Here is a 27,977-nt window from a genome sequence, read left to right on the forward strand (position 1 = left end):
GGCCTTAAAAAGACTTCTCAACTAGACTAGCTCTTGAGAATCTCTCTCCCTTTTTGGGGGAGACTCTCACAATCATATTCCATCTGTGGTCTTTACATATCATAAGTGATTGAATGACAGTTTCACTTTCATTCATTTGAGCAAGCGATTTTTAGAACAGTCTGGTTCTATGTTCAAGCCAGTCCTGAACACAAAAAGTTATGAATGTTTAACATGGAATGAACGGAATATCTCACAAGCTTTGGCTGTCCATTGGCTGTCTAAAGCTTTAGTGTGTGTGAGCTTTGGGCAACACCAATTCATTTTGTTGGTTGTCAGAGTCTCAGACATTAAGAAAGTAAGTTGAATTGGAGGCTAATAACTTTGTAAACAAAGTTTAAGGCCATGACTACAGTCAGCTTCAAGTTTTTCTCCTAGTCCTCAGTTCTTATCTTGTCCTTTTACTGCTAAAGGTTAAAACATCCAAGAACCAAGGAAATGAGATAGTGTTGCCTTAAGGAGTAAAGTATTGCCTTGTAAGGTTAACCTTCTCCCTGCTGCCTAACTCTGTAACCAATAGAGAATAGGGTGACAAACGGCTACTTCAGTATGCTGAAGGTTACGACCTCTGTGATCACGCCTCCGTCTCTCTGCGTACCGTCTCGTGAACAGCCGTGTCCGTCGTCATGCCCAGTAGATCACGCGCCTCCTCATAAACCTGAACAGAGGAAAAACAAACACATGTAAGTCAACACATATTGCAGTGATGTTGTGCTCTTGGGAGAGGCTAATCCATTGACTAAAGAAGTGTATCCTAACATAGATGTCGCAACAGTATATCTAGAATGCCAAGTCAGCACCAGGAACTGAACCAATTATAAATCTACATCATTCAGCACCAGGGAAAGGGACAACAGTATATCTAGAAGGCCATTCAGAAGCAGGGACAACAGTATAGCTACAAGGTCACTCAGGGACAGGGGCAACAATAGATCTAGATGGCCAATCAGCACCAGGGAAAGAGTCAATAATAGATCTAGATGGCCAATCAGCACCAGGGACAAAGTCAACAATAGATCTAGATGGCCAATCAGCACCAGGGACAAAGTCAACAATGGATCAAAAAGGTCAATCAGCACCAGGGAAAGAGTCAACAGTATAGCTGGAACACCATTCAGCACCAGGAGCATTTAGGATATGCCAGGAACTTAACATTTGCCACTAAGAATAAAAAAATATGTCCACCATGTCACTACAAGATTACTTTCTTTGGCTACATGCATATGGAGGCTAGATTTATTATTCCACCGAAAACATGCCAAAGTGCCTGAGCCATAGCAGTCCACATGCGTACATGTACCTCAGAAAAGGTGGTGTCCTGAAAGAGCTCCTGGATGAAGCGGCGGGCAGGTAGTCGGAAGGTGTACTCAGACAACAGGTGCGCCACCTCACAGTACAGGCAGGTGTCGTCAAACGCATTAGGTAGCTTCTCCTTCAGACTGTAAGGAAAGACAAGAACACGTCTAGAACACCTTTAGAGACTTAGAGGTTCATAAAGGAAAATCTAGTAGATGTTACTGTTACATTTACTGTTAAGATCGATTCCTCAGTCTTATCTTTAATCTTGAATTGCCACAATCCTGTCTTCTGGTTTGGGCACTTTGTCCTTCAAATTCTTGAACAGATTTTTTCTTCCTCATTTTCTTCCTTTCATCAAAACGTCTTGTTTTCACCCATTTGTAGAAAAAAATAATGAAGGCAGGTGTTGACTATAAAACTTCACACAATTGTTTACGAAACTAAAAGAATTCTTTGCTTACCTTATAGCAACCCAGTTTGCTTACCTTTAAGTAGTAATCAAATAGCAAGTAGCAACCTGGTTTGTCTACCTTAGCAAGTCAATTTGTTTACCCTAGCAACCTAGTTTGTTTACCCTAGCAACCCAGTTTGTTTACCTTAGCAACCCGGTTTCCTGGGCTTTTGTTGCCACGGAGCTACTGAGGTTGATGATGAGTTTCATGACCTCGGCTCGTACCATTGCCTTTCCCGCGGGGGTGTCCACCGACAGCCTTCGGTTGCCTAAACAAGCGGATACAAATTAGAAAAGAATCTTTAAGACTGGGCAACGTTATACATATACGGCATCTATACTTACCTACTATCGTACATATGTACCTACAGACTTGACTTTACAACTATCAAAATAAGGAAAGAGAGGCAGGGTTTTTTCTAGAAAAATTAAACAAGAGGGAGCACACACAGGCAAGGGAGTGAATTCTTGTATTTATAGAAGAATCGATCACTGAGTGAAGGCTGTATGCTGGGAATTAAGCTAAAATCTGAATTTGGCACTGGGCTGAGACAAGAGGGTGCAGCGCCCCTCTTTCCTGATTTAGATGAACCCCCTGGAGAGGGAGCAATTTTGGTACATGATATACATGCACATTTTTGTAGCGAGGCAGTCAGAGATGGCAGACTTCACTCCCTTTCCCATACGGCTTCGCAACCCCTTACAGTCCCAAAAGCACTGTGGATGTTTGTCAACCCTGTATTGTGCATATTGGGAATGGCAGAAACACAAACATACTGACACACACAACACACACACACACACACACACACACAAAACACACACACACACACACACACACACACAAAACACACACAGATGCAGATACAGTGGTAGTAGACTCCCCCCTCCCCCCTTGTACATTTACCTACACGGCAACTCTTACAGACCCTCAGGCCAAAACAGCAACACCACCAATGTATGGTAAAGCTTTATTGTGTATAGTGAGAAACAGACAGACAGCAAAACCAACAGACAAACACACACACAGACCGACCTGATCCAGAGTCGGTGCTGGTGTAGCTGCTGACGCTGTTGGGCGTGGCGTCAGAACCGTCCGGTTTAGTCCGGCTGCTGGAGCGACTGCGCGGCGGAACCAGTAGGCTCGTCTCACCGTTATCATCCTCCAACTCAACTGAGGGGAAGAACAGAGAAGGCCATGCATCATTCTCTCTCTCTCTCTTTCTCTCTCTCATAGTTCTTAAACTAAAGTAAACTAAGCTAAAATTTCTAGAACAAGTCCTGCAGCCTAACCTCATAACCATTACAGCTTTTGAAGTATGAAAACAAATTCTACCTGTAGCTTCTGTCTGGATTTTTTCCTCCTTGGGAGGTCTGACCATACAGGCCACGCATTGTTCTCTCTCATGGTGCTCAAACTCAGCTAAAACTTCAGAAACTAGTCCTATATACAGCACTAACCTTGCCCCTTCTGCCTCACCCATTAAACCTATGATGTGCAGGTTTTGGGTGGCCTTTGAAACATAACTTATGGGCTTATGAATGACAAAATCTCTACCTGCACTTTCCGTCTGAAGCTTTACCCCTTTTCTCGAACTCAGCCGAAACTCCAGAAACTAGTCCTTCTTCACTAAGCTTTCCCCTGCTCTCTAACCTGATAACCATTACAGTTTTAAAGTATGAAAATAAATTACTGTACCTGTAGTTTCTGTCTGGATTTTTTCCTCCTCGGGAGGTCTGACCATACAGGCCATACATCGCTCTCTCTCGTGGCTCTCGAACCCGGATGCCGTGAGCGGGAGCTTGGTGACGAGGGGCGGGGGGGAGTGGTCGCCTAGCGCCGACGGAATGCTCTCGGACAGGTGGGAGGCGTCGTGCTGGTCCGGGAAGAACGATCGCGAGCTGTCCTGCGCGGGAACGTGGGGGCTGGCAGGACCCTTGTAGGAGTCATCGTCAACCTGAGGGGGAAAGAATTCTAAAAGTTTTAGTGTGTGTTGTTTTACAAAGTTATAGGAACAAACCAATGTCAAATCACAATGCTCAGTATACAATGTAATCAAACATGGTTTTATCATCAAGAAATAGCAATAAAAACACATATCATTCTTTCCCCATCCAGAATGGCCATTTAACAGTCCATTCAATTTTCCCCCTTATTCATGACATTCACTTTTTGCCAATTAATTCACAGGTTGCTTTGTGAATCAAAATTTGTATTCATCTGAGATCAATTGTTGAACATTCATTGTCTTCTATATAAAACTTCCAAGCAAAAGATTTATGTATGAAATTCTGTCCTAGTGTCTTCATTTGTTCTGAGCCTTAGGGGCTGCTGTGATGTGAGGGCTAGGTGTGTTCTAGGCTAATCATACTTTCAGCAGACCATTTTAAGCACTAAAACTGCTTGTTCCCTCTCTGTATCCCAACAGGCTCTATGGATTAATAATTTCCTGGTAGATAATTCCATATCAATCAGTTTTCATGCTGTCCCAGTGTCTGGTAGAACTTTAATAAAAAAAGCAGCAGTGACACTGTAACACAGTAACATGTGTCTGTAATTACCAGGGAAACAGGGGGTCCTCTGTGTGTCCAGCTGGAAAAGAGGGCGTCCAATTCCTTGTCATTTTAGTATCAGGCGTCCAAATGAACCATGGACGCATGCCTAGCTAAAAGCCTGTTTACTTACCCTGAAGATCATCTCAGGGTGGATGGGGAGGGTGAGTCCGATGAAGTTCCCGGGCGCGACGCCCTTCGTGTAGACGGCGGAGAGTCCAACCGGGCGCAGCGGCGATGCCAGACTCTCGTACAGAACACTGTCCGAGCCGTCCAGCGACGTGTAGCTGCTCTCTCGGAACAACCTGGGGGAAAAGGAATAACACATCTTATTTTTGCTAGTAAGTACAGTACTCAATTTAGCAGTATCACGAATCTATGGCAACAGAAATAGGGGTCTCCAGGAAAGTACACAAGTACACATTTACAGTATATAGTGATTTTTTTGCCCTTTCATTTAAAGAAAAAAGTTACAATTTGAAGATCAACATAAAACCAGGGATTGACAGGAAAAGTCTGTTACCGGTACTTTATCAAATAAAATGAAGATGATTTATAAAAGTAAACAGATTAACACAAAAAACAAGCACACATTTTTGCAGACATTGTGTATCCTTTTTCTCACCTGCCGGGTTTGAAGGCAGGGAAGTAGGAGTCCACGCTGGTTCGTTCCGGTCTGATGGTCAAGTTCAGGCTCTCGGCGTACTCCATACCCCTTGACAGCGACCGGTGTCTCTTTAGCGACCTCAGGGTCGCGTAGCCCGCCGCGTCTCGTGTGCTCGTGTAGCTCACGCCCAGATCCGCTCCCGGCGGGCTCAGCATGCTTCTACGGTTTGCGCCAGGATTGGGCGAAGAAGGCGGGAGATTTTGCGCCGTGACGGCGCGTGGCAACGTTGCGGACTTCTGCGGCGTAACGTCGATCGGTTGGCTACTCGTTCTACCAGTTTGGCTACTAGATATCGTGCTTAAACTGCACGTCTCGGCGTGCGGACTCGATCCCATCGAACTCACACCGCTTGTCGTGGTATCGGTGTTAAAGCTCTCGCTCCGACTCTTTCCGCCCGCTCTCACGCTTCCCGTACTCTCGTCGCTGTCGCTTCTGTGCTTGAAACTCGTGCTTCTCGGCTTACTGTGCAACTTACTGTCGCTTATACTGTTTCTACTACTCTGCATATCGTCCGGTTCCTCTTCTTCGCTCTTTCTCGGCTTTCGGTCCAACGAGCCGGCGTAGTACGCGCCCGGGCTGGGACTTCGTATCCTCTCCTCGCGTCGGAAGCTGGGGAAATATTGCAGCTTGATGTCGCTGTTACTTCGAAGCTTTCTCTCCGGAGAAATACCGCTTCTCTTGAAGACAGGCATCGTCTTGACTCTCTTTAGTCCGGTGCCGGCCTTTGGCGAGTCTTTGTCCCGCGAATCTCCCCTCGGTAACGTCTTGCTCTTGGCGTTCGAAGAGTCTAACTCGTTTATTCTCGCCAGCGCGTGCTCCCCTTTATCGTTAATGTCTAAGAAGAATGTACTTGTCGGACTCTGACCATATTTGGTACCGTTTTCGACATAAAAGAGACTCTGTGGTCCGGAATCTACGTTCAGGTCCCCCATTGACCCCTGATCGAAAATGTCCCTCCCGCTCAGATCGCTCGCTGAGGACGGGATCTCAGAGTTCACGTCGTCGAACACGTGATCACGGTTGTCGACGACAGGCCAGGGGTCGTCACGGCCGTGGCGTACGGACTCCCAGCCGTGCTCGCGGAGGATGTCACAGCCCTGCCGAGTCTTCGCCACCAGGCCCAGCACATACAGACACGTCCTGCGAAATGAAGACCAACATCATCATTATCATCATTAACTTTTGTCCCTGTGACAGTAACGCTGGTAAACACTGCCACTGGACTTACAACATCTGGCAAAGTTAGCTTTATGGAGATTTGCATGGTCTTCTTATCTACAGGTACAGTCAGTAGACCTAGGAAAGAAGTGTGCAACTTATGGAACATTTCTGAATTCAGATAATCCTGGGATCATAACCTCATTTATTCAAGGCTCTTTAGAACAGAAAGGCGTAACATAACACTAGACCTAGGGAAAAGTCCGATGGTGATTTTTTTTGGTTTTCTTGTCCTCGACAGTGGAGTTTGGTATGAGAAAGAAGTGTGTGACATCTGGGATATTTCTAAATTCAGATTCCAGGAATTATCATCTCACCCCCTGACGGACAGGGCTGGGACATGGCTGTTAAATCTTCTACAAACAAGATATAAAACTGGAAGTTCTACTGCAGTACCACGGAAAGCCACCAGGGGGCCCAAAATCTAATAGTGTCTTCATGATAATCCATCCATAGCTTCTTGACTTTTCAACCACATACATACAAACATACATTCGAATGCTAACCAAAAACATAACCTTTTTGGTTAGGTAATAATTATGAAAGCCTGCTTACCCCCTGACAGACAGGACCGGACAGTCCTCGGCCAGCCGGATGATCTCGGGGATGACCTGTTCCTGATCCAGCAGGCTCTGACCCCAGGGCGATGTCCCGATATGACCCTAAAACAGGAAACAAGACTTCCTTAAATGCCTGAAAGGTTTGTGTACAATGTGCCACTATATGTAGGTCTCAGCTTTTGAAATTGTGTCTGTGTACAAGATTCAAGTTCTTCATGTATTATTATATACCTCATGAAGGAAATTCCACAAAAAACTGCACATAGCCAGCCTTGATATAACAGATCCTAGGAAGCTTTGTATCTGTATCTGACTGCTGCAAGAGTGACGAGTCTGGAGACAGCTTTCTATCTCCATGTCAACTTTGTAGCCCCAACATGCTAAAGGTTAGGGGACTAAGTACAAGGTTGGTAGGTATCTATGATTGTAACTGGTATACTCTGCCTTAGGTGAAAAATCCAGCAAGCTTCATAGGCAAATCAAAGAATCTGGTTATGATGAAAATTTCAAACTATCTACACCTAACTTTATACCCAAGCTTTGCATATCTAACTCTAAGGCCCTACTACATTTCATGATAAGAAGTCATAGTTTACAAAAAATACAATGATGTAGTTCTTGCAAGAACGTTAAAGGTGCAGTTCACCTACCAGACACCAGAGGGCAGCCTTGAGCTCCAGCACCTGTTCCGGAGAGCTCAAGTCGTGGTAGCGGATTCTTTGGCAGAATTCTGAGATGTGGTCCTGAGAAACATGGCGAGAGAACAAGACAGGCCAGGGTCAGAGGCAAAGGTCATGATTGATCCATGCTGTATGATTTACACGTTCATCACTAACATACAGTTCAAACTCGACTACTGGATAAATTATGGATATCATTTCTGGGCGTTTCGAGTGACATCCATCACTCTTCTTCAGCGTCACTAGAATTAACTAGCAGAACTAGCAAAACTACACATTCATCAGTAGATATAAAACATGTCAAAAGGCCCTTCCATCTACTTATCAAAATAAATATGATCCCTACCTCATTTTTAATATAAAACTTATCAAAAGAGTGAATATCAAAAAATCAGGATATTGCTGCCAAACTACCAAAAACAGATACATTGTAATTGATTTTAGACTGTTAACAATGAGCACCCACATTTTCCAATGGGTTAAGAGTCTCCATACAGGTGTGTATTACCAGTGCTACCTGTCTTACCTGTTTCTCCACCAGCTGTGCGCCTGCCTTGTGCTGTACCAGCTCCCCGTACAGGTGAACAGGTACGTACACATCATTCTTCATCATCCTGGAAAGGAGGCAACATTGATGATGCAGCGTAAATAAAACTAATTCTGTCTGGTAGATCCAGTACTTAACCAACATTGTACATACGAGTCGCAAAAAAACACAGTAAGCCTAAAACTTTGCTTTCTACAAACTTTTAAGACAATCAGTGTTAAGTTTACAATGTTCAGCCTGCAAGGAAGTATTGTACAACTAGCCTCCAGAAATGAAAACTTAATAACCAGGAAAAGTCTGCAAATTGAAGTTTCCTATTAGTCGTAATTTGTTTGTTTGTTTGAACCTTTGTTTATTCATGACAAGCTCAAATCGGCACGCAGGCCGCTTTTCATTGAGGTCATGAGGGAAGAGGTACAATACAATATAACAGAGATACACAGTCATTTGAGTCCTAATAACTCTATCAACATATAAATTTGAGTCCTAATAACTCTATCAACATATAATTTCATTATTATGATACATTGTAATGAACCATATACTGGTATAAACACTTTTAATAAGACTTGGACCAGAGTAACCCTAAGACTCACAGCAGTGGTCTGTGGTGCATGTTCCTGCGGTTGAAGGTGCTCCCGTCCTTCGGCTTCTGGTAGTTGGTCAGGGCCTCGTTCAACTCGTCCTCCACCAGGTGCACATACTTCTTGTTGAAGGACTGGAAAATAAGTGGATTTCACATGAAAGTCTCTCTGTGTAAGTTTGGTCCACATTCAACTGCTTTTCACATTTTTGACATTATGATTAATACATGAAGTAAAAAACCTTTTATAACCTGATACCTGAAACAAATGTCTCAAAATCTATTCAGTTGCTTGCCCTAACCAGTTTGTTGTAAATTATGATGATGATGATGTAAATGTTGAAAACAATAACAAAGAAACTTGAGTTCAGAATGATTTTTTTCAGCCATGCTTAAGAACTGGGCGTCCTGGGTAAAATATAAAATCTACCTTGTCCTGTTCTACTTGCAGCTCTCTTTATTTCAGAACAATGTTATTTTCTCCCATGCTTATCCTGCTGTATCAATTATAGCAATAATCTATGAACGTACTTCTTGTTGAAGGACTGGAAAATAAACAGACTCTCTATGTAAGACTGGTCTAAATTCAACATTCTCCCTGCTGCCTAACTCTGTAACCAATAGGGAATTGGGTGCCAGACGGCTACTTCAGTGTGCTAAAGGTTAAGCACTTTTCATATTTTTGAGGAAATAACCCCTGAAAATATCTTAGAAGTGATCAACCTGTGTTTGTTATAATCATTGTGCTAAAAAAAATTTAAAAAAAAAAGAACCCTGGCCTGGTTCAAATTAACTTAATGAGTGGTTATAAACTGGGTATCCTGGGCAAAATTCTACCTTGCCCTGTTCTACTTGCAGTTCCCTTTATTTCAGAAAAATAGTGGACAAGATTAATGAATGTTTAAGAAAACAGGCCTTACCTTGTACCACTTGTCCAGCACGTTGGCCGTGTAGTTCACTTCTGATAGGAAGGTGAACCCTTTACTGATGGACAGAAATCTGACAACAGAGAAAAACAACAAACCCAAATTATTGATTCCACATTCGTTTGTTGATGATACTCTAAGCCACAAGACTGAACAGCCACACAAACTACATTTCAAGGTACATATCTCCAGAAAATGTCCTCCATAAATTTTTAATCAACTTTAAGGTAGCAAATTATTCTGAGACGGAGTAGCTCCCAGTTCAAAAATGCTCAACCCACTTTTGAACTACTGTAAAACAAAATATCACAACATCGTGAAACTCATGAGAAATCATATTTACTCAAAGGTTTTCTTCAAATGTTTTGAAGTCTGAAGACCACACCATATGTAAAATTACTAAATGTTTGTTTGTTTCAGAGCTGATGCTACAGAAGCCCTGCAGACTTGCGAAGTACAACACAGATCAGTACAGCATTACCATTGATAAATATGCATGATCTTTGTTTGACAGATTCGGAGTCTGAAGACCACACCGTATGTAATGTTGAGTGTGCATAAAAGTTACATGCTACAGAATCCCTTCAGCCCCACCTGATGAGCAGCATGGCCCCCTTGTCTCCTAGGTGCAGCAGGGACGGCCTCATGTCCACTAGAGCATGCAGGTTCGCCTGGAGGGGGGAGGAACAACACATGGGTCAAATCAAGGTACCAAAACAGAGCAAGAAAGTCAGCAAGAAGAGCACATACATGTATTAGGCAAGATCTGTGGGCATATGTGATGTTGAGTGTGTGTGAAAGTAACATGATACAGAAGTCGTGCAGCAGGGACGGTCGCATGTCCACTAGAGCATGCAGGTTCGCCTGGAGGGGGGAGGACACAGGGATCAAAGCAAGGTACTAACTGAGGACTGTGACGCACAGAAGGCAGCTGTACCAATGGCAAAGTCTGCGAGTTCGTGTTGCCTAAGGAACCAGGACTGTTCAAGTAAAATCAGTCAGGGCAACCTTCCATCACATCAAGGTACCAACTGAAGCCTGTGAAGCAAAGATTCTAAGACGCCTTACCAATGGCAAGGTCTAATGTAGGTGTGTATTGCCTAAAGAAAGCAGGCCTGTTAGAGTAAAACGGACTAGGGTCGTAGAGGGCAGCCTTTCATCATATCAATGTTTGCAGGTTCGCCTGGAGGAGGGAGGACACATGGGTCACAACAGGGTACCAAAACAGTGCAAGAAAGTCACCAAGAACAGCACATACATGTATTAGGCAAGATCTGTGGGCATATGTGATGTTGAGTGTGTGTGAAAGTAACAAGATACAGAAGTCGTGCAGCAGGGACGGCCTCATGTCCACTAGAGCATGCAGGTTCGCCTGGAGGGGGGAGGAACGACACATGGATCAAATCAAGGAACCAACTGAAGCCTGTGAAGCCCAGATTCTAAGGCCACACCAATTTAATTTCTTAGTTAACAGATTTTTATTCCCCCCCCCCCCCCCCAAAAAAATTTTAGAAAAAAAATCATGAAAACTAAATTTTTTTTGGGAAAATAAAAATCCGTTAACCAAGAAATTAAATTGGTGTGGCCTAAGAAACCTTATCAATGGCAAGGTCTACATGTAGGTATGTATTGCCTAAAGAAAGCAGGCCTGTTAGAGTAAAACGGACTAGAGCAGGAAGCCTTTCATCACATCAATGTTTGCAGGTTTGCCTGGAGGAGGGAGGACACATGGGTCACAACAAGGAACATGGACTGTGCGAGAAAAGTCAGAAAGAAGAGCACAGAAGGCAGCCGTACCAAAGGCAAGGTCTGTGGGTATGTATTGCCTAAGGAACCAGGAGTCTTCAAGTACTATCGGTCAAAGGGCAACCTTTAGTCACATCACAATCTTTCCTTATTTCTCAAATATTTCGAAGTGAAAATGAAGGAAGCAAAACTAAAACTAAAACTGTGTGCATGGTTTAAGACAAAGGTGAAGACTTTCCTTCAGACTGTTCTCATGTTAACCTTGTAGCAAAACATTTTTTTAAACATCTGTTCTCCACACAATATCAGAACATTTGAAGTGGTGGTTTGTACGTTGTATGTTGTACAGACAAACTAACAAATATCTCTAGCTAGAACAGACAGTATGGTGCGGTGGTCTACTTGGTATGTTAACAAACAAACAAACAAACAAACAGACCTCTTCCTCGCAGGCCTCGTCCAGAATATCGATGGCCTCCATGGCGACGACCTTGCTCTTGTCGTACAGCTGCGTGACCAGGAACTCCACGCCCCACTGGTTGAAGAACGGAACGCGAGCCCGCAGAAGGACTCGCAGAAAACTCGTGGCATAAAGACGACTCGACTGGGAGGAACGGGAAAAGATATGAGTGTTTTATCTATTGGGATTTACCACATTTGTGGAAGGACTGACATAACAGGTGACTTTCACCTTATAAAGATGTCAACCCAGACCAGACTGTAAGGTTTGATCCGCTCACACTGGGAAGGACCCCTACTCTACGTGTTTGAGGTGTGGCTCTCCTCAAACACGGGGCCTCCATTTAACGTCCTATCCGAGGGACGTCCCTAACCAAAGCTAGGTACTCATTTTCAGCTGAGTTAAGTGAGCAAAGTCGTGTTAAGTGCCTTTCTCAAGGGCACAACGTCAACGGGACAAATTAGGGGACGCCGGATTCAAACCCAGGATCTCAGCTGGGTTCTGGTCAAAACACCCTGCCGCTTACAAAAGAGATCTCAAAACCTGGTTTCCTTGGGGACAATGTTGTGCAGGTAATACAAGATGTGAAAGGAGTAATCTCTTCCTGAAGTTTAGACAAGGTTAGGGGTTAAGGGTTAGAGGCTAAAGGTTATAGTGCATACCTCAGCTGGTGCTGTGAGAGCCTTGGACAACACGACCCTGGCCAGCCCATCCTTACTGTAGTCCAGACAGGGTTAGAGGTTAAATGTTAGAGGCTAAAGGTTATAGTGCATACCTCAGCTGGTGCCGTGAGAGCCTTGGACAGCACGACCCTGGCCAGCCCGTCCTTGCTGTAGTCCAGACAAGCGATGATCAGCTTCCTCAGGAGGTCACAGCCCTTCAGCCCACAGATAGACATGAAACTGGAATGAAAGTAAAAACAAATGCAGCTTGTGCTTGACAATTATAGGTAAAATAGCTGGCTTATTAAGATCTTTCACTCAACACAGTACAGACGACACAGACATTCGAGCATCCTTATCCCACATTTTGAGTAACATGTCCGCTAGGACATGTGTCTAAAAGTACATGGAAGGCCAAACAAATCGTTTGCAGGCATCAGTGTCATTTCCATGCTTCTTAGATACATATTTCAACGTGAAAATCACTCAAAAGGACTAGACCATAACAAAAGCAGGCAGGAAAACTTGAATGACTATATTCACTGCCTGCAACTGTGTGGTACAGGTTCTAACTTTCCTCTCAGACTAGGCTTTCATGTTGATCTTCCAGTTAAGCGTGATTTTATTCCTTTCAAGAGTCAAAAGATAAGATTCAGGTGTGTCTGAAAGAACTTCATATAAAAACAAAGCAATGAAAACAAAACACTCCCCACCATTGGTACACGCCGGACGCCTCCAGCACTTTCTCCCCCGCCTGCAGCCGCGACAGTCGACCAATCAGGAGGAAGAAGTCCTGACACACGGTCGACTGGAGACTCTGGTCGCTGAACAGCCCGTCATCCTTCCCATCATACACCTGGGAAGGAGAAGCGTCGTTTGAATATGGGTTTCAAGCAAAGAAGTCATTACAGAATCAAAATACAAGGTACAGAATTATTTATTGTTGGATTGAAACTTGAATTGCTTGTGGTATCAAACTTGAAAGAAAGCCATCCAGCGGATAAAACGTGAGATGGCAAGGAATCCTTATTACAAATTAAAGTATGCAAGAAACACTCTCAGATCATTCCCTAAAATTGATGAAAATACATTTTTAATCTTTCCATAATTCTGTAGACAAATCAACAACACCTCCTTTTCCCAGAATGATGATAAAAATAACCATTGGCAGCTGCTGTTGCCATGGTGACAGTAGCCACACCCTCACCTCACACAGACACTCCACCACTTCTCGGATCACCTCTTCCACGAACCTGTGACCTTCCTGGAGGGCAAACGGTAAATAAAAACAATAAATCTTACAGGTATTATTTCTACATAATGAACTAAAATCTACTCTACTGTGCACTGGTCCTGTGATACACTGCCATGCAGTACCCCTGCAATCTCAGAAAGGACAAAAAGCAGAGAAAAACAAGCCATTGATAGAATAGAGACTAGAAAAAAGAAAGAATTCTTTTACAATTTCATCGGCTTTCATAGGACGAAAAGAAGTCACTCACAGAAGAAAAAGTCCTATGACAAGATAGTGATTTCTTAAACTTTAAGTACAAAAGCAAAATGTCATTTGAAAGGCACAAACATGTCAATAACTAAGTCTGGAAACAGGATGAGCTTTCAGGACAGAAACAACAGTTAAATTCCCTCCACACAAAACAGCACAAATCTCCTTAAATAGTCAGAATCTCTGAAGAGGGTGTCTGATAGACGCCGAAAAGTCAGCAGGTGAGAATTACCGTTGTGTAAAAAGAAATCTCCAATATCCTAGCACAAATGGGGTCGAGTGGCGCAACGGCAGAGCGTTCGATTCAGAACCAAGAGGTCCCGAGTTCGAATCCTGTCATGTCACCGATCTTGTGCCCTTGAGAAAGGGACTTTACACGACTTTCCTCACTCCACCCAGGTGTAAATGGGTACCTGACTTCGGTTGGGGAAGGTCGTATTGAGGTCACCTGGTGGCGCCGAATGGCAGCCGCCCAGACCCTTGCGACAGTTCCACAAAATGCAAGTGTGGATTAGATATTATATATGTTGTGTATTGTTTGAAACCTGTAATACCCTGCATCAATTCAGCGCTAATAGGAGCCATTGCGGGTAATTTCTGACCGATAAATAAATAAAACAAATCTCACCTCCTGACAGTCGAGTAGGAACTCCATGAGCTGACAGCCCACGATGGTCAGTTTTCTGGGCTCGGCCAGTTTGGAGTCCAGCTTCAGACCGGAGTACAGGAGGTTCTTCGGCCGGTAGAAATAGACCAGTCTTCTTACAAACCTGTAAGCGGAAAAGTCAAAATTAAGAGTTTTGTGGTTTAAAAAAAGCCTTAAAACAGTACAGGCTTGACTACAGGAGGTTCTGGGGTCGGTAGAAATAGACCGGTCTTCTCACAAACCTGGGGGAGGAAAAGTAAACATTAAGACTTTTGTGGTATAAAAACAGCCTTAAAACAGTACAGGCTGGAGAGCAGGAGGTTTTTGGGGAAGTAGAGATAAAGTAGATCAGTCCCCTGACAAACCAGGGGGGGGGAGTCATGCTAATACAGGTCAGGAACAGAACAAAAACAGGTTTACAACAATATAGGTTTGAGTACAGCAGCTTCTTAAGTCGGTTGAAATAGATTTAATTTTAGTCTTCAGACAAAGCTGTGGGGGGGAAAGTTGTGGCACTTACAGTATTACTTGTTACAGGTCAGTCATTAACATAACATGTTGTACATACTAAAGGAAAGGCACAGGAAATGTTACCGGTAAAAAATGTAAATCTTACCTGGCGTTTGCAGCATCGTCCAGCCATCTTGGTCCTCCAACGGACAGCTGGAACAAGTCAGAACAGGTTCTACATTAGAAAATTCTATAATTGTATCTCATCTTGCACTTAGTCTTTTGACTTTAGATTTTAGCAATGAGGTCCCAGTCCCAGCTGGGTTAACACGTTGATATCTAGTTACCATGACAATGCTGTTTACCTTGAGCACCACGGCGATGAGGTCCCAGTCCCAGCTGAGGTTCTCCTTGGTGACCAGCACCTGAGTGTCCTTCATCGCCTGCTGCAGGGTCTCGTCCGTGTCCTGGGAAAGGCGGGAGAACTTTGTTACTTTTTAGAAACAAACTTAAATATTTTTGAGATATTACAGCAGTGTGTATCAAAAATAGTGTAAAAATGTTGAATACGTTAGTCAGTAAATTTAAAAAAAAAAGATAGATTTCACAACTTTGAGCAATGCCAGGAAAACCTTTTTAGACATATAGACATCCCAGCAGAATTTTCCCTATTCTGAGTGCGCTGAATGTGACATTTCATGCTGCTATGACCTAGCGGCTGGTGTGTTATGCCAAATGGTGGTTATACCGGCTATACAGATACAGAAGCTGGTGTGTTACACCGAATGGCATGCAGCTATACCGGGTATACAAGTACAGAAGCTGGTGTGTTACACCGAATGGCAGCTATACCGGCTATATACTACAGAAGTTGGTGTGTTACAACGAATGGCTATACAGATACAGCTACAGACCTTAACTTGGCATCTCATAAGTGTCTCACCTTGTTGAGATACTGCGCCAGCTTCTCTCTGCTGACCTGCGCCATGCGGCTGCTGCTGTGGGCCGGCAGGCGGGGCCCGTGCCGCATCAGCTGATCCAGGTACAGGCTGTGGGGCACCGGTCCGCGCTTCTTCAGCTCATGCAGGCGGTTCAAACACATCACAGCCGTACTCGCTCGTCTGGGGAAACAACACTCAAGTTCAGCTCACTGAAAATCTTTCACTTTGTGACAAGGACAGAAAGCAGGATGAGACATTTAGCTCAATTCTCATCACAAGTAAATGGGGCATGACAACAAGACCTTAGTTCAGCTAAATTACCCTGAGTTGTCAAGCTGTTAAGCTGGGTTAGAGGTTAAGGGTTAGAGGTTAAGGGTTAGAGGTTTTACAGGCTTACTGTCTCTCCTGTGCTGACATGTCAAATAAGACTGCCAGGTTGGGTTAGAGGTTAAGGGTTAGCAGTAAAAGGTTTTTCAGACTTACTGTCTCTCCTGTGCTAACAAATCAAACGAGGCTGCCAGGTTGGGTTAGAGGTTAAGGGTGAGAGGTTAAGGGTTAAAGGTAGAAGGTTTTCCAGACTTACTGTCTCTCCTGTGCTGACACGTCGAACGAGGCCGCTAGGTTAACCAGGGAGGGCAGACAGTGGGAATGTTGGCCACACTCGTGGGGCAGGAGTCGGTTGGCCTGGAAACGAGAAATACAACAAACTGTTGGCATGGCAACAAGGAAACACAACAGTTGGCATGGCAATAAGGAAACACAATGTAACGTTAAAACTTTTGCTACAAAAAAGACTTGCACTTGATGAGGAGTTCTGGGGCTTCCCCATCCATGTGCAAGCACGTCCAACCTCCATATGATGGGGAACAAAAGACGTTAAATTGGATAGAGAGAGAATGATTATACATGTATTTCTGTAGTTCAATCCTAAAATCTTTTTTTGTAATTCAATGAGGGTGTGAGTAACATCAATTTGGCAACATCTTACCAGGATACAATATTTGTACCAAATCTAAGTCAAAGTCTAAAATCTAAATCAAAGTCTATCAGATTGTTCTGAGCGCTTCAGAACATACTAGAATCATTATGTGCTGCAGATGTCATTTATAAACTTAAGTTTGTGATGCCTCACCATATGCAGCAGCTCTCCTAGTAGAACAGTCGCTCGTACAGAGTTGTGGTTGTCGCTGGATCGGATCACCTCCACCAGACTCTGTGATGGATGAGTCAGAAAAAGTCACAAAACTGCACAACAGAAAAGGCTAAAACAGGATTAGAAACATCTACAGTCAGCATCTGTGAATAGTTTCCTCCAGCTGGTAAATCTATGGCAAACAAAGTTCTCTGTTCACCACCAATGTTAAACATCATAGTAATGATAAAACAGAAAAGTGACTGTCTCACCTCCAGGAGCCCAGCATTAAGGAAGGCTGACAGCACCAAACCCAGGTAGTTCTCTATTAGGTTGGTTCTGGAACGGCAAATTTAAGTACTATAAGTTACAAACTGTATTATTCATTCTATGATATCCATATGAGACAGTTTCTTTATACAGTCAAACCTGTCTATAGCGGTCACTCAAGGGACTGGCCAAAACTGGCCGCTAAGGAAAGGTGGCCGCTATGGAGAAAATGTTGATTAATTGACCACGAGTGACACATGTTTTCAGTACCCACTGAGATACATTTATTCACCGTACAGTACACATGTAAACATTACATAGGTAAGGCACATTTTAGAAATTCGATTGTTGTTCTTTTACTTCTATAATGGGCTTAAAAAAAAAATTATTGTATCTGTCAACTCCAAAATCCTTGGCTTGCTCGAGCTTCATGTCTGAACAGACCAGCATCGCCATACTCGAGCTCTACTCTTGATCCTTCGCGACTGCTTCGCTGCAGGCACACGCGTCACCAACGAGTTTTAATCATATGAAACAAAGTCCTTCGCAGCAAAATGCCACCTAGTTAGTTAAGAACAAAATATATGTTGCTCAGTTGCCACTTACTGTTCGTTTTCGACCGTTTTCAAACATAAAATCGTGGCGACAATTTTCCTAATCTGTTGTTGTTTGCTTGTCATGATCGGCTTCTACCATTATGCTTATAGGGTAATGAGAGGAAGGTCGCTCTTTTGAGGGCTTTTTTCTTTTCAGAAAATTGTAACAGCCCAACTTTTACAACATAGTAATGTTATCCATATTTAGTTTGAAGCTTTTGGTTCAGTAATTATCCTCAGTGATAGTTTGCAGTAAAATAGATTTAACACACTATACCTCCGCAACAGTGGTGTCTTCCGATGACCTTTATGCTGCTCCGCCATTTTGAAAATCGTGTTTGGGCACATAATTTTTCGGATGAATTCCCGGGGAAAGCGGAAATATTGCGCCGACATTGAAATAATTCACGAACTTAGCGCATCAGATACATGTGCGGGTTGTATTTTCCAAAAACTACCGTAATCTTTGTCCAGTCCAAATGCACAGAAATAGTCAAATATGCTACGATGTACAAGCCATGTGAAGAAATACTTGACTTCGCGTCAAACCATGGATAATCTAACGAAGACAAGACATTCTTATTTCTTTATTATTATCCTGTCAAGTTGAGTTCACATAAACTTGATCATTTCATTAGAAAAATGAAGATTTTGAACCCGGCGTGCGGTGGCGATGCGGCTTCCACCGGCGCACATTTGACCGTTACCGACAGTGTTACTGTACCCGCGGGACTGAAAATCGTCTGGCCGCGACCGCGTTGGACAGGTGGCCGCTATAGCCTAATTCTTAATGCTTATGTCAATGGGAAAAATTCAAGGGACCGACAAAAAGTGACCACTATGGGCAGGTGGCCGCTATGCAAAGGTGACCGCTAATACAGGTTTGACTGTATCTGTTGTTCAGCAATCTTTTCATGAAACTTGTACATTTTTTCATTGCAAAAACTTTTGATACAATATTTACACACGCACGTACGCACGCACGCACACACACACACATACATTCAGTAAACATGCACACACAAACACTCATACATTTGACACAACCCCTTGTCATCCATCCTTAAGCTTCATTCTAAGTCAGATCTTACAGTCCTACCTTGAAGACGTTCTACTGGGCAGGACAGACTTGGCCTCCTCGACAACAAACCCTTGAGAAAGTTGCCACGTGTCTTGGAATGTTGAAGGGTCTGTGGAAGAAACAAATTATTTTCACTGGCTGTAAGGGGAGGAAGAATCTTTGGTTTCACTGTGTAAAAAAAACTTTTACAAAATTGTAGTTATTGTAACAGTTTGTGATATCTGCTTACCACACATTAGTGACATATACAACATGTAATATGCTTGTTAAATAATCAAAAACATCTTTTCATTGTCATTTAACAGTCAAAGAAGCAAGCATGTTGTGACATTGAATGTGCGTTCAAAAACCAAAATGTAGTTTTAGTCTTACATTAGACATGTATTTTTTTCCAAATATATCAACTCTTCATCAACCCGGTAAAGTCAGATATCGTCTTGCAGTTGTCTTGACACGTTTTGACTTGTATTAAGACATTGGATCTCAAGACAATGTCATCCTGAAAATCGGTTACCTGAACTCTTCAGTGCAACAGTGAAGTCTTCCGTCCAGGTGGGAATGGGTAATCTGAAGATGTCAAACAAGATGTCCATAATTCCTTGCTGCAAGGAAAAGAGGGAAAAAAATTAAGAAAATAGTCTTCAAAAAATAAACACACATGTCCTCGTTGCAGAACACCAGCCACACACAGGTAAAAACACACATTCAAATAAACCTGTCCTTGGTGCTGAACACCATCCACACACATAAACACACCTGTCCCTGGTTCTGAACACCATCCACACACGTGTAAAGTGTAAACACACCTGACCTTGGTGCTGAACACCATCCACACATCCTCATACAAACATACACATACATCCTCCACAACCATGAGAATGAAAAGTCCTCTCCTCACCCTAACTTCGTTGTTGGGGATACACATCACCCCCAGTAGGGACTCAACTCCGCTGCCGTCGGGTTTACATAAAACAACCACACCTGAAAAACACATCAACTTGTATTGGATATTTACATGTATGTGTGTTTGCATTTCTATATCCTAAGCACGTGGGCATCCGAATGGATTAACAGTTTGAAGATATCTATGTGCACATTTTGTGTATTATCAACTTCATCATCCTAAGTCTTTCATGAAACATGTCTACATCGGCAGAAGGCATACCCATTTAGCTTTCACTAACAATTTGAAGAATAACTTTTGCCATTGTAGAACAATACAAATGGCCTGAAACCTGGCAATATATTCTAATACAGCTGGATTGTTATCATAAAACAAAGAAATTGCAGACTCTAGGCCTCTCACCTGGCCACGATCGAAAGATTGTCGCGATGGCCATCTTGCTTGACAATAGTGTCGTTTCTCTGGCATCACTGAAAGGACGAAGAGAGATTGCATAAAGTTTGCATCAAGCACCACAACAGAATAAATTCCTGCAAGCCACAACAATCTACCTGCAAGCGTCAGACATGATTCATTCCCTTTTTCTAAATTGAGACAAATCTCAAAATATGTTGCAACAGCAAAAATCTGACAGTAGAAACGGTAAAGGTACTTATGTCATACCTGGGCTTGATACGGATGTTCCGGACCGTGTGATAACTATCCGAATCACATAGGGGTCGGAAGTGTTATCACACAGGCATCCATAGAATATTTCGAACGCATTTCGAGCGCACCTGTTGTGCGGCCGTCGGAAATTCGAATACCGGATTCGGAGATTGGAATCAATGTTACTACAGTTTCTTGTTCGAGGACACAAAACTCCCTCAACTTCTGGCGCATTCCGCATTGAAATGTATGTTTTCTCAGGTGGGTATGACCAAGGTATGACATAAATAAAATACAACACGTTGTATTCCGCATCACCCTCAGTCCCAGCCCTCCCGCGGGTCGGATCGCCCTCCGGCCTACCGCCGTCGGGCGATCCGACCCGCGGTCGGGCTGGTACCTCGGGTGATACGGAATACCCCGTGTTGTATTCTATATATATCAATTTGGAATCAGACATAGTCAGGTTTGCTATACTTACTTGATATGGCTGTCTGGTGTGTCTGCGTTGTGTCTGTAATGGAAGTCTGTGAAGGGAGCCAACATTTGCTGCAGGGGAGAAGAAACATGGTCATTCGACTGCAAATTTGAATCTCAACTGTTGGTCACTAATCCAACCTCAATGCTAAGGTAAAGTGTCCTTACAATGAGACATTGCTGAGATTCAGGAACTTACCTGCAGCTCGATAGCATCTGATCTGAGATTGGCTGATGAGATTACTAGTAAGTAACAAACCTGCAGGTCAACAGTATCTGATCTCTGATTGGTTGATAAGACTTAAAGAAACTAACCTGCAGCTCACTAGCATTGATCTGTGATTGGTTGATGAAACTAACCTGCAGCTCGATGGCGCGTACGTAGCATCTTGTCTGTGGTTGGTTGATGAGGTGCAGCACAGTTGCCATGAGCGACTCGTTGATGCGGGCCAGGTGACAGTCCAGGATGTGGTTGAGGATCGTGCCGACGCCCCCGCAGCGAGACACCACCAACGGGTTGTGGATAGCTGGAAGGGGAGGGAAAAAACAGACTTTGTGGCGTCTGTGTGGCATAGTGGCAGAGCATCCGGCTATGAACCAATGAGACCCAGGTTCAATCCCCAGTGGAGTACCCAGACATGTCCGGACATGCACCCAGACGTTGTGTCCATGGGTAAGGCACTTAAAACGTATTTCCCATATCCTAAGCCCAGCAGTAGGGTTTGGGTTGGCGTTAGGAAGGGCATCCAGCCGTAAAAACTCTTGCTACAAAAAAGGACTTGCACTTGATGAGGAGTTCTGGGGCTTCCCCATCAATGTGCAAGCACGTCCAACCCCCATATGATGGGGAATAAAAGACGTAAAATTGGAGAGAGAGAGAGAGAGAGAGAGAGAGATACATAAACAGGATTTTGCAGCTCACATAAGATAATAGTTACACTAACATCAACTCTAACCACAGTCAGCCAGGGTCTTTGTACAGACAGTACAGTCATGTAGGTGTTGAATAACTGTAACCCTAATCATCCTAATTCCAACCCTAAATCTAGGCCCTGATCTGAAGTAAATGAGAGAGTTAGTTACTATGTGAGTTTCTGTGTGAGTTACAGTGTGAGCTAATGAATGAATGAACGAACAAATGAAGGAATGATTTTGAATTACTGAGTGAATGAATGAATGAATGATGTTGCCCAGCTCAGAACACACACCAATAAATGACTGAATGTGAGTGAATGAGTGAATGAGAGAGTGAAGGAGTAAAGAGAGAATGAAGGATATCCTTACCTAGCTAACAGAGCACACACAGATGAATGACTGAATGAGAGAGTGAATGAATGAATGAGAGAATGAAAGAATAAAAGATGTCCCTACCCAGCTCACAGAGCACACACAGACTGGCACGGAGGAGACGGTCTCTCTCCTGCGATCCCTCGTTGCCGACGGCAACCAGCGTGTTGACCAGCGAACACGGAAACAACGATGGACTCACGTACACCATCTACGGAAATCAACACATGGAACTCTGTCATAGTGCTGATGCTATCAATATGGACAGTTATAATTCATATATGATGTAAGGTAAGGTAAGGTAAAGCAGTTTTTCAGAGGAGTACGTAAAGAAATATTCAGAAGAATACAAAGTAACAGGTAAAAACCATTCAAAACAAGCACCTGCAACATGCAAATTCTTGTGAAAACAGTAAAAAAATCAAACAAGTTGCAATTATCAAAAAAAAATCAAACAAGTTGCAATTATCAAAAAAAATCAAACAACTTGCAATTATCAAAAAAATCAAACAACTTGCAATTATCAAAAAAAATCAAACACCTTGCAACTATCAAAAAAAATCAAACAACTTGCAATTATCAAAAAAAAATCAAACAACTTGCAATTATCAAAAAAATCAAACAACTTGCAATTATCGAAAAAAAATCAAACAACTTGCAATTATCAAAAAAATCAAACAACTTGCAATTATCAAAACAAAATCAAGCAACGACAGTAGTTTGCATATGCTAGAAAGCAGTAATTTGACTCTGCATAACTTGTTGAATACCAAAAAGGAGAGAAAATGTGGCTCACCTTCCTGATGAGTCTGAGAGCCTGAACTCTCTCTCCGTCGTTACTCTGGGCAAGGTCTAAACATCTGGGGAAACAACAACAACAGATAAACAATAAAGCAAACACCAATTTATGTCCTTGGTTCTCGAACATTTCAATGTGAAAATATAGCAAGGGATTATCATAAAAACAGAGGGCAGGGAAGAAGACTTGAATATGACTGAATTCACTCCATAAAGCTGGGTGCACCCGGGGCAGCGTGCATAGTCCAGTGGTTAGCGATCTTGCCTCTGGAACTAGAAGCCCCGGGTTCGATCCCGGCTGTGTCGCTCACTCGGCATGCACGCTACCTTTGAAGATCGCAGTCCTTAGGACGGGACGTTAAGCCGTGGTCCACTGTTCATTGTGCTTGTCAAAATGGGCTAGGGGAATTTCCCCGGTACAATGAACCTGTAAATACTGTATATAGCGTCTGTCTTCTCTGTCACGACCAGTGGAAGAGGAGCTAAACTGTTCATTGAGTTCATTTCAGCTAAACTGGTTCGAGATCGCCCCACCTGTAAGTCCCCTATGTGCATGAGATTTTGGTCAAAAATGTTTTAAAAGAAGAGAAACAATTTGGGCCAAAATATTGATCGTCATCAGTTGCCTACTAATCATGCCAACATGTTTTAATGTACAGTAGTAGAAAAAATGAATAGCCGTACATGGCTTTTACAGTGGAGTCTTAGTGCCTTTTACAAAAATGTATTTCAAATGAATATCCGCCTAAAATATGGCTGATCAAAATAACATAATACCATCATGTTTTCTTAAACACTACAAATTATAACCTAAAATATCTGATCAAAATAACTATTAAGCAATTACTGGCGGTGACTTCATGTTTTTAGTACAGTAACAGTACTTAGATTCAAAATGGAGAAAAATGCAAAGTATGACCTACATGTACTAACAAGTGGTGACGTAATTTCCAATGATTCATCCACACAACAAATGGCAGATAATAAATCATCCAGCTGACTTCAAACTGGGTCAAATTTCCTGATGGAAACGTTCTATTGATCTTATCTTACTTAGAAGGGGAAGTGCTTTTAGCTTAATCAACTTTTATGTGGGGTGCAGTAAGGAAAAAGCACCTTAGTGTTACAGGTCACAAGAAAACAATCTGCTCTTGCCAGTGTAGAAAAGTCTAATATTCGACACACCTCATATTTGGAATGACAACGATTCTAATGTCTAATCTACAAATTCATCTTCTGATTAGCTATGTGTCTCTCTTTCAATATATTATCACTACAGAAACGGGTCCTTGTGTAAAGATATATCTTTCAAAATAAAGACTTCTACATGTTGACTGTAAATTTAGTAACAAGTTACCAGGATGGCAGTACATCCGTGAATAGCTTCATCGGGTTGGGAAACCACTGCATTACAAACCATAACTAATTAGTTAGTACCTAGCAGACGTTTTGGTGACGGTCTGTCTTCTGGTGCTTTTGTACAAAAGATTTTCTTTTATTATCATTTATGGTGTCAGTACATCCGTGAATAGCAGGGCTGTCTACAGGACCCGTCTTTCCGTCCCAGGACGTAAATTTGCTTGTTGTGACGGGGAAAAAATTCAACTAGTTCCGTCTCAAAAATATCAATTTCATGAGATAAAACTGATGAAAATGTATTTTTTTAAGCTTAAGATGACAGATTCAACCATGAAAATTAAAAAATCGGCTCCAAAACAATGAGTGGGACGGAAAACAATTGACAGTCCAGGTGAATAGTTTTATTGGGTTGGTAAACCACTGGGTAACAATGTTCTTTACACGCATCCAGAGAGTTTTACTGTCGAGGGGTTCTAATTTCGCGGTCGAAAGAAAATGGAGTGTTCACCGTGATTAGCGTTCGCATTTGAAACAATAGTAGTCTAAGGTTCTGACTGAATGCACGTCTTACCTGGCGATGAGGAAGTCCACTTTAAGACGCAGCAGAAGTTCCATCGTCGCTGCGTCTTTAAGGAAATATCTGAAGACTCGCAGGCCCGCTGCTCGGATTTCTTTTCTTTCACTAAGGAGGGCGACACGCACGCTGAGGAGAAGAAAAAAAATTATTACACAGCACAATAAATGCACTACACAAATCTATCAAAAAACAATATATCTCCTGTCCATAAACTCAGAATAGCACCTGCAACCTACAATTTGCAGATAAAAATTGGAATTCCTAACTGTACACTGCAAAGAGGTGAATAAAACCCAAACCTCAAAGTCAAAATTATGAGCTATACCAGTAGTCAAATTCCAGCTTACGGATACAAAAACTCTAAAATATTCTATAAGTCAATAAACTTTCATTATATGTTATATATCGTACAAAGGAGTCCGAGTATGTAAAAAGATGAAAAAATGTTATTTTCTCACCATTTGATGATTTCTTCACTAGTGAGGCCCCAGTCCACATCTTGGCCATAGTGGCACAGCAGCTGCAGGGAAAATAGCAGAATTATAGCATGAATTCCTGGGGCTCATGTTGCCATTTGAACTGAAGATTGCTATCATGATTATCATTGCCACATCTCTGTTGCAATGCAATAACACATACGTCTATTCCCACAGGTAAACTGGTCAGTATCTGTGATTGCTTGCACTTTCACTTTCACTTTCAACATTTCACTTTGAATTCACATTCAAGTTGTCTGAGTTCGGCTATGCGATACACTTCACTGAAAAAAATTATACTTAACTAATATTATACAAATGTACATGTATATAGCTTGGGAGAAAAATCTCCCAATAAAGGCAAAACTTCTTGAATTTGACAGAAAAGTACTTACCAAATTGTACAAGATTTATAATCTATTATTGGAAAAAAATGTCGGTCTTTTGTTTTATGATCGGTGTACACTCTACTAATAATCAAGTGTTATCACTATTAGACTATAGCGTTACAACATGAGTCGTCAGATTTTGATTTTAAAACATTCATTTGGATCAATGTATTTGTTAATTTTTTGACTCCCTCATTCATTCATACATTCCTTCAATCCTTCCTCCCTTTCTTTCTATTCTCTCCTTCCCTCCATCAATACCTTAGGGAAGTTGTTGAGATGTCCCAGTTTGCGTCCATCAGAGATTCCTGCGGGTCGACAGATGTTGGCCAGGATTTCGCGCAGGTTCTTGGAGGCGGCTGGAGGATACAAAAAGAAAATCTCAAACATTACAAAATCAGATTTTTGAATTAAAAAAGGTACATGACGGATTGTGTAAATTATATGTGAAGCTCAGGGTGCAGTAAAATAATCTTCTTTTCAGATTTAAATAAAAATCTATCTGCAATATTCTAGACTAAATAAATAACACAAAGTCAGTTGTTTCTATGAAATTGTCAAATCAGTTGAGAATTTTTGGGTGTGATGTGCTAGTGTGTTTTGCGTGGTAACGTTACTAAAAACGAACAGTAAATTGAGTTCGAACTTGTTGATGTTAGGAAGAAATTTCCTGTCTATATGCCCTCTAACAATGTAGAGTCACTAACTATATCAGCAGTTACCATGGCAATGAACAGAAGCGGAAACGATAAGGAAATTAAGGTCAAGTGTAGTGCATGTAAGGTCACATCGTGCGTTTGGCCGAACGCCAAAATTGTACATGTTAGGTCACATTTGTGGTTATACCTCAGACTTTCACAGACTTTTCTCTTCTTTTTAGGAAAATAAATCTCCAGACAGTGTGTATATTTTGCCGCATTGAACCTTGACCTTTCACCTCCCCTCTGGGAAATGGGTCAAGGCCGTTTGTGCTACCCAGTCTAAACAAAGGATTGAATTGATGTGAAAATCATCTGTTACATTTACTTTCGTAAAATCTTTATATTTGCTTGTCGTTTCTATTTCAAATCAGAAAACAAATCGCTTTCTTAAACGTGACGTATGCAGATGAAATCGGTTTCCAAGATCGGATCGGTTTCAAAAATATTTTCCCACGCAGAAGCCGATATCAAAGCGTTACCGTTATGCAGTAAAACTCGGGGATCCGCGCCAAAACCCACCCCCAACATTACCCTGTCTACCGGCACAAGACTGTTTTATCGATTTCCCCAGTAGACGGATTAGCCGGGGGAATTCGGAAGACGGAAAATCGGTTCGAGTCGGTCAAAACAGACCCAAGTGCCGCCGGCTCCGCCGCCATAATTTATAGTAAAGGATTTTCCTGGCAATGACTTTCAAAACGTAAACAACGATCGCAGCGAATGCTGATATCCTTATGAGGAAAATATCCCAAAGAACGGTATTTCGTAGTTTAAGGCAGGATGTGGGGAGGATATAAGAGGGAAATCTTTCATCTGATATTGTTTACATAGCGTATAATCCACCCGGCACAAATGATGAGGGGACGGGTTTTGTTACATAACGGAAGTGCACCATACATACCACGCGTGAAGTCCACGATAACGCTCTCTTCCCCGCTTTCGTGGCGAGCTGTGGACAGAAAAAGACACACAGAAGTTATCCTGAAGAAATCGTGGCTGTTGGAGGCGGAATAAAGGCGCGGGAAGGCAGGAAAGACGGGTACCTCGCCTCTTGACGGACCGCAGACTTCGCCCCCGGACGGCCGCCATGTTGGCTGCTAGCTGGCTCTGCTGCGCATGTCCGGAAATGTGAGCGCTGACCTCAAGTAACCCCAGGGGGTGTGGCACTGTCGTCTTATCTACATCTACATCATTATCTACATCGTCTTATTTCGGGATCTTGGAGGATTCTTACTTTTAGAGCAGGTCTAAGAAAGATTTCTTACAGGAGTGAGTGTGTGAGAAAGATAGAGATATTGAGCAAACCAGTTTGACTATTTTCTGTTGTTGTCGACAGTCTGCGCAGCATTT

The 27,977-nt window shown here is 42.6% G+C and overlaps 1 protein-coding gene across 1 annotated transcript; it reads right to left on the reverse strand.

Moving 5' to 3' along the window:
- On the reverse strand, positions 1-27,738 carry LOC136445040 (rapamycin-insensitive companion of mTOR-like). The gene is made up of 37 exons (XM_066442889.1): positions 27,671-27,738; positions 27,529-27,576; positions 26,188-26,285; positions 25,520-25,581; positions 25,056-25,187; positions 23,124-23,187; positions 22,412-22,538; positions 21,401-21,567; positions 21,045-21,112; positions 20,318-20,385; positions 19,910-19,992; positions 19,526-19,613; positions 19,030-19,120; positions 17,337-17,403; positions 17,065-17,145; positions 16,516-16,616; positions 15,935-16,112; positions 15,357-15,458; positions 15,158-15,204; positions 14,524-14,665; positions 13,599-13,655; positions 13,105-13,247; positions 12,505-12,631; positions 11,709-11,873; positions 10,118-10,194; positions 9,518-9,596; positions 8,611-8,732; positions 7,994-8,081; positions 7,438-7,530; positions 6,783-6,889; positions 4,968-6,149; positions 4,476-4,647; positions 3,489-3,747; positions 2,826-2,963; positions 1,935-2,058; positions 1,340-1,478; positions 1-697 (listed from the first exon to the last, which is right to left on the reverse strand). Exons 1-37 carry the CDS (start codon positions 27,714-27,716, stop codon positions 614-616), a joined length of 5,016 nt encoding a protein of 1,671 aa, XP_066298986.1. The 5' UTR covers positions 27,717-27,738; the 3' UTR covers positions 1-613.
- Positions 27,739-27,977: the final 239 nt, after the last annotated feature.

This window comes from Branchiostoma lanceolatum, chromosome 11, assembly GCF_035083965.1.
Source record: "Branchiostoma lanceolatum isolate klBraLanc5 chromosome 11, klBraLanc5.hap2, whole genome shotgun sequence".
NCBI classification, from domain to species: Eukaryota; Metazoa; Chordata; class Leptocardii; order Amphioxiformes; family Branchiostomatidae; genus Branchiostoma; species Branchiostoma lanceolatum.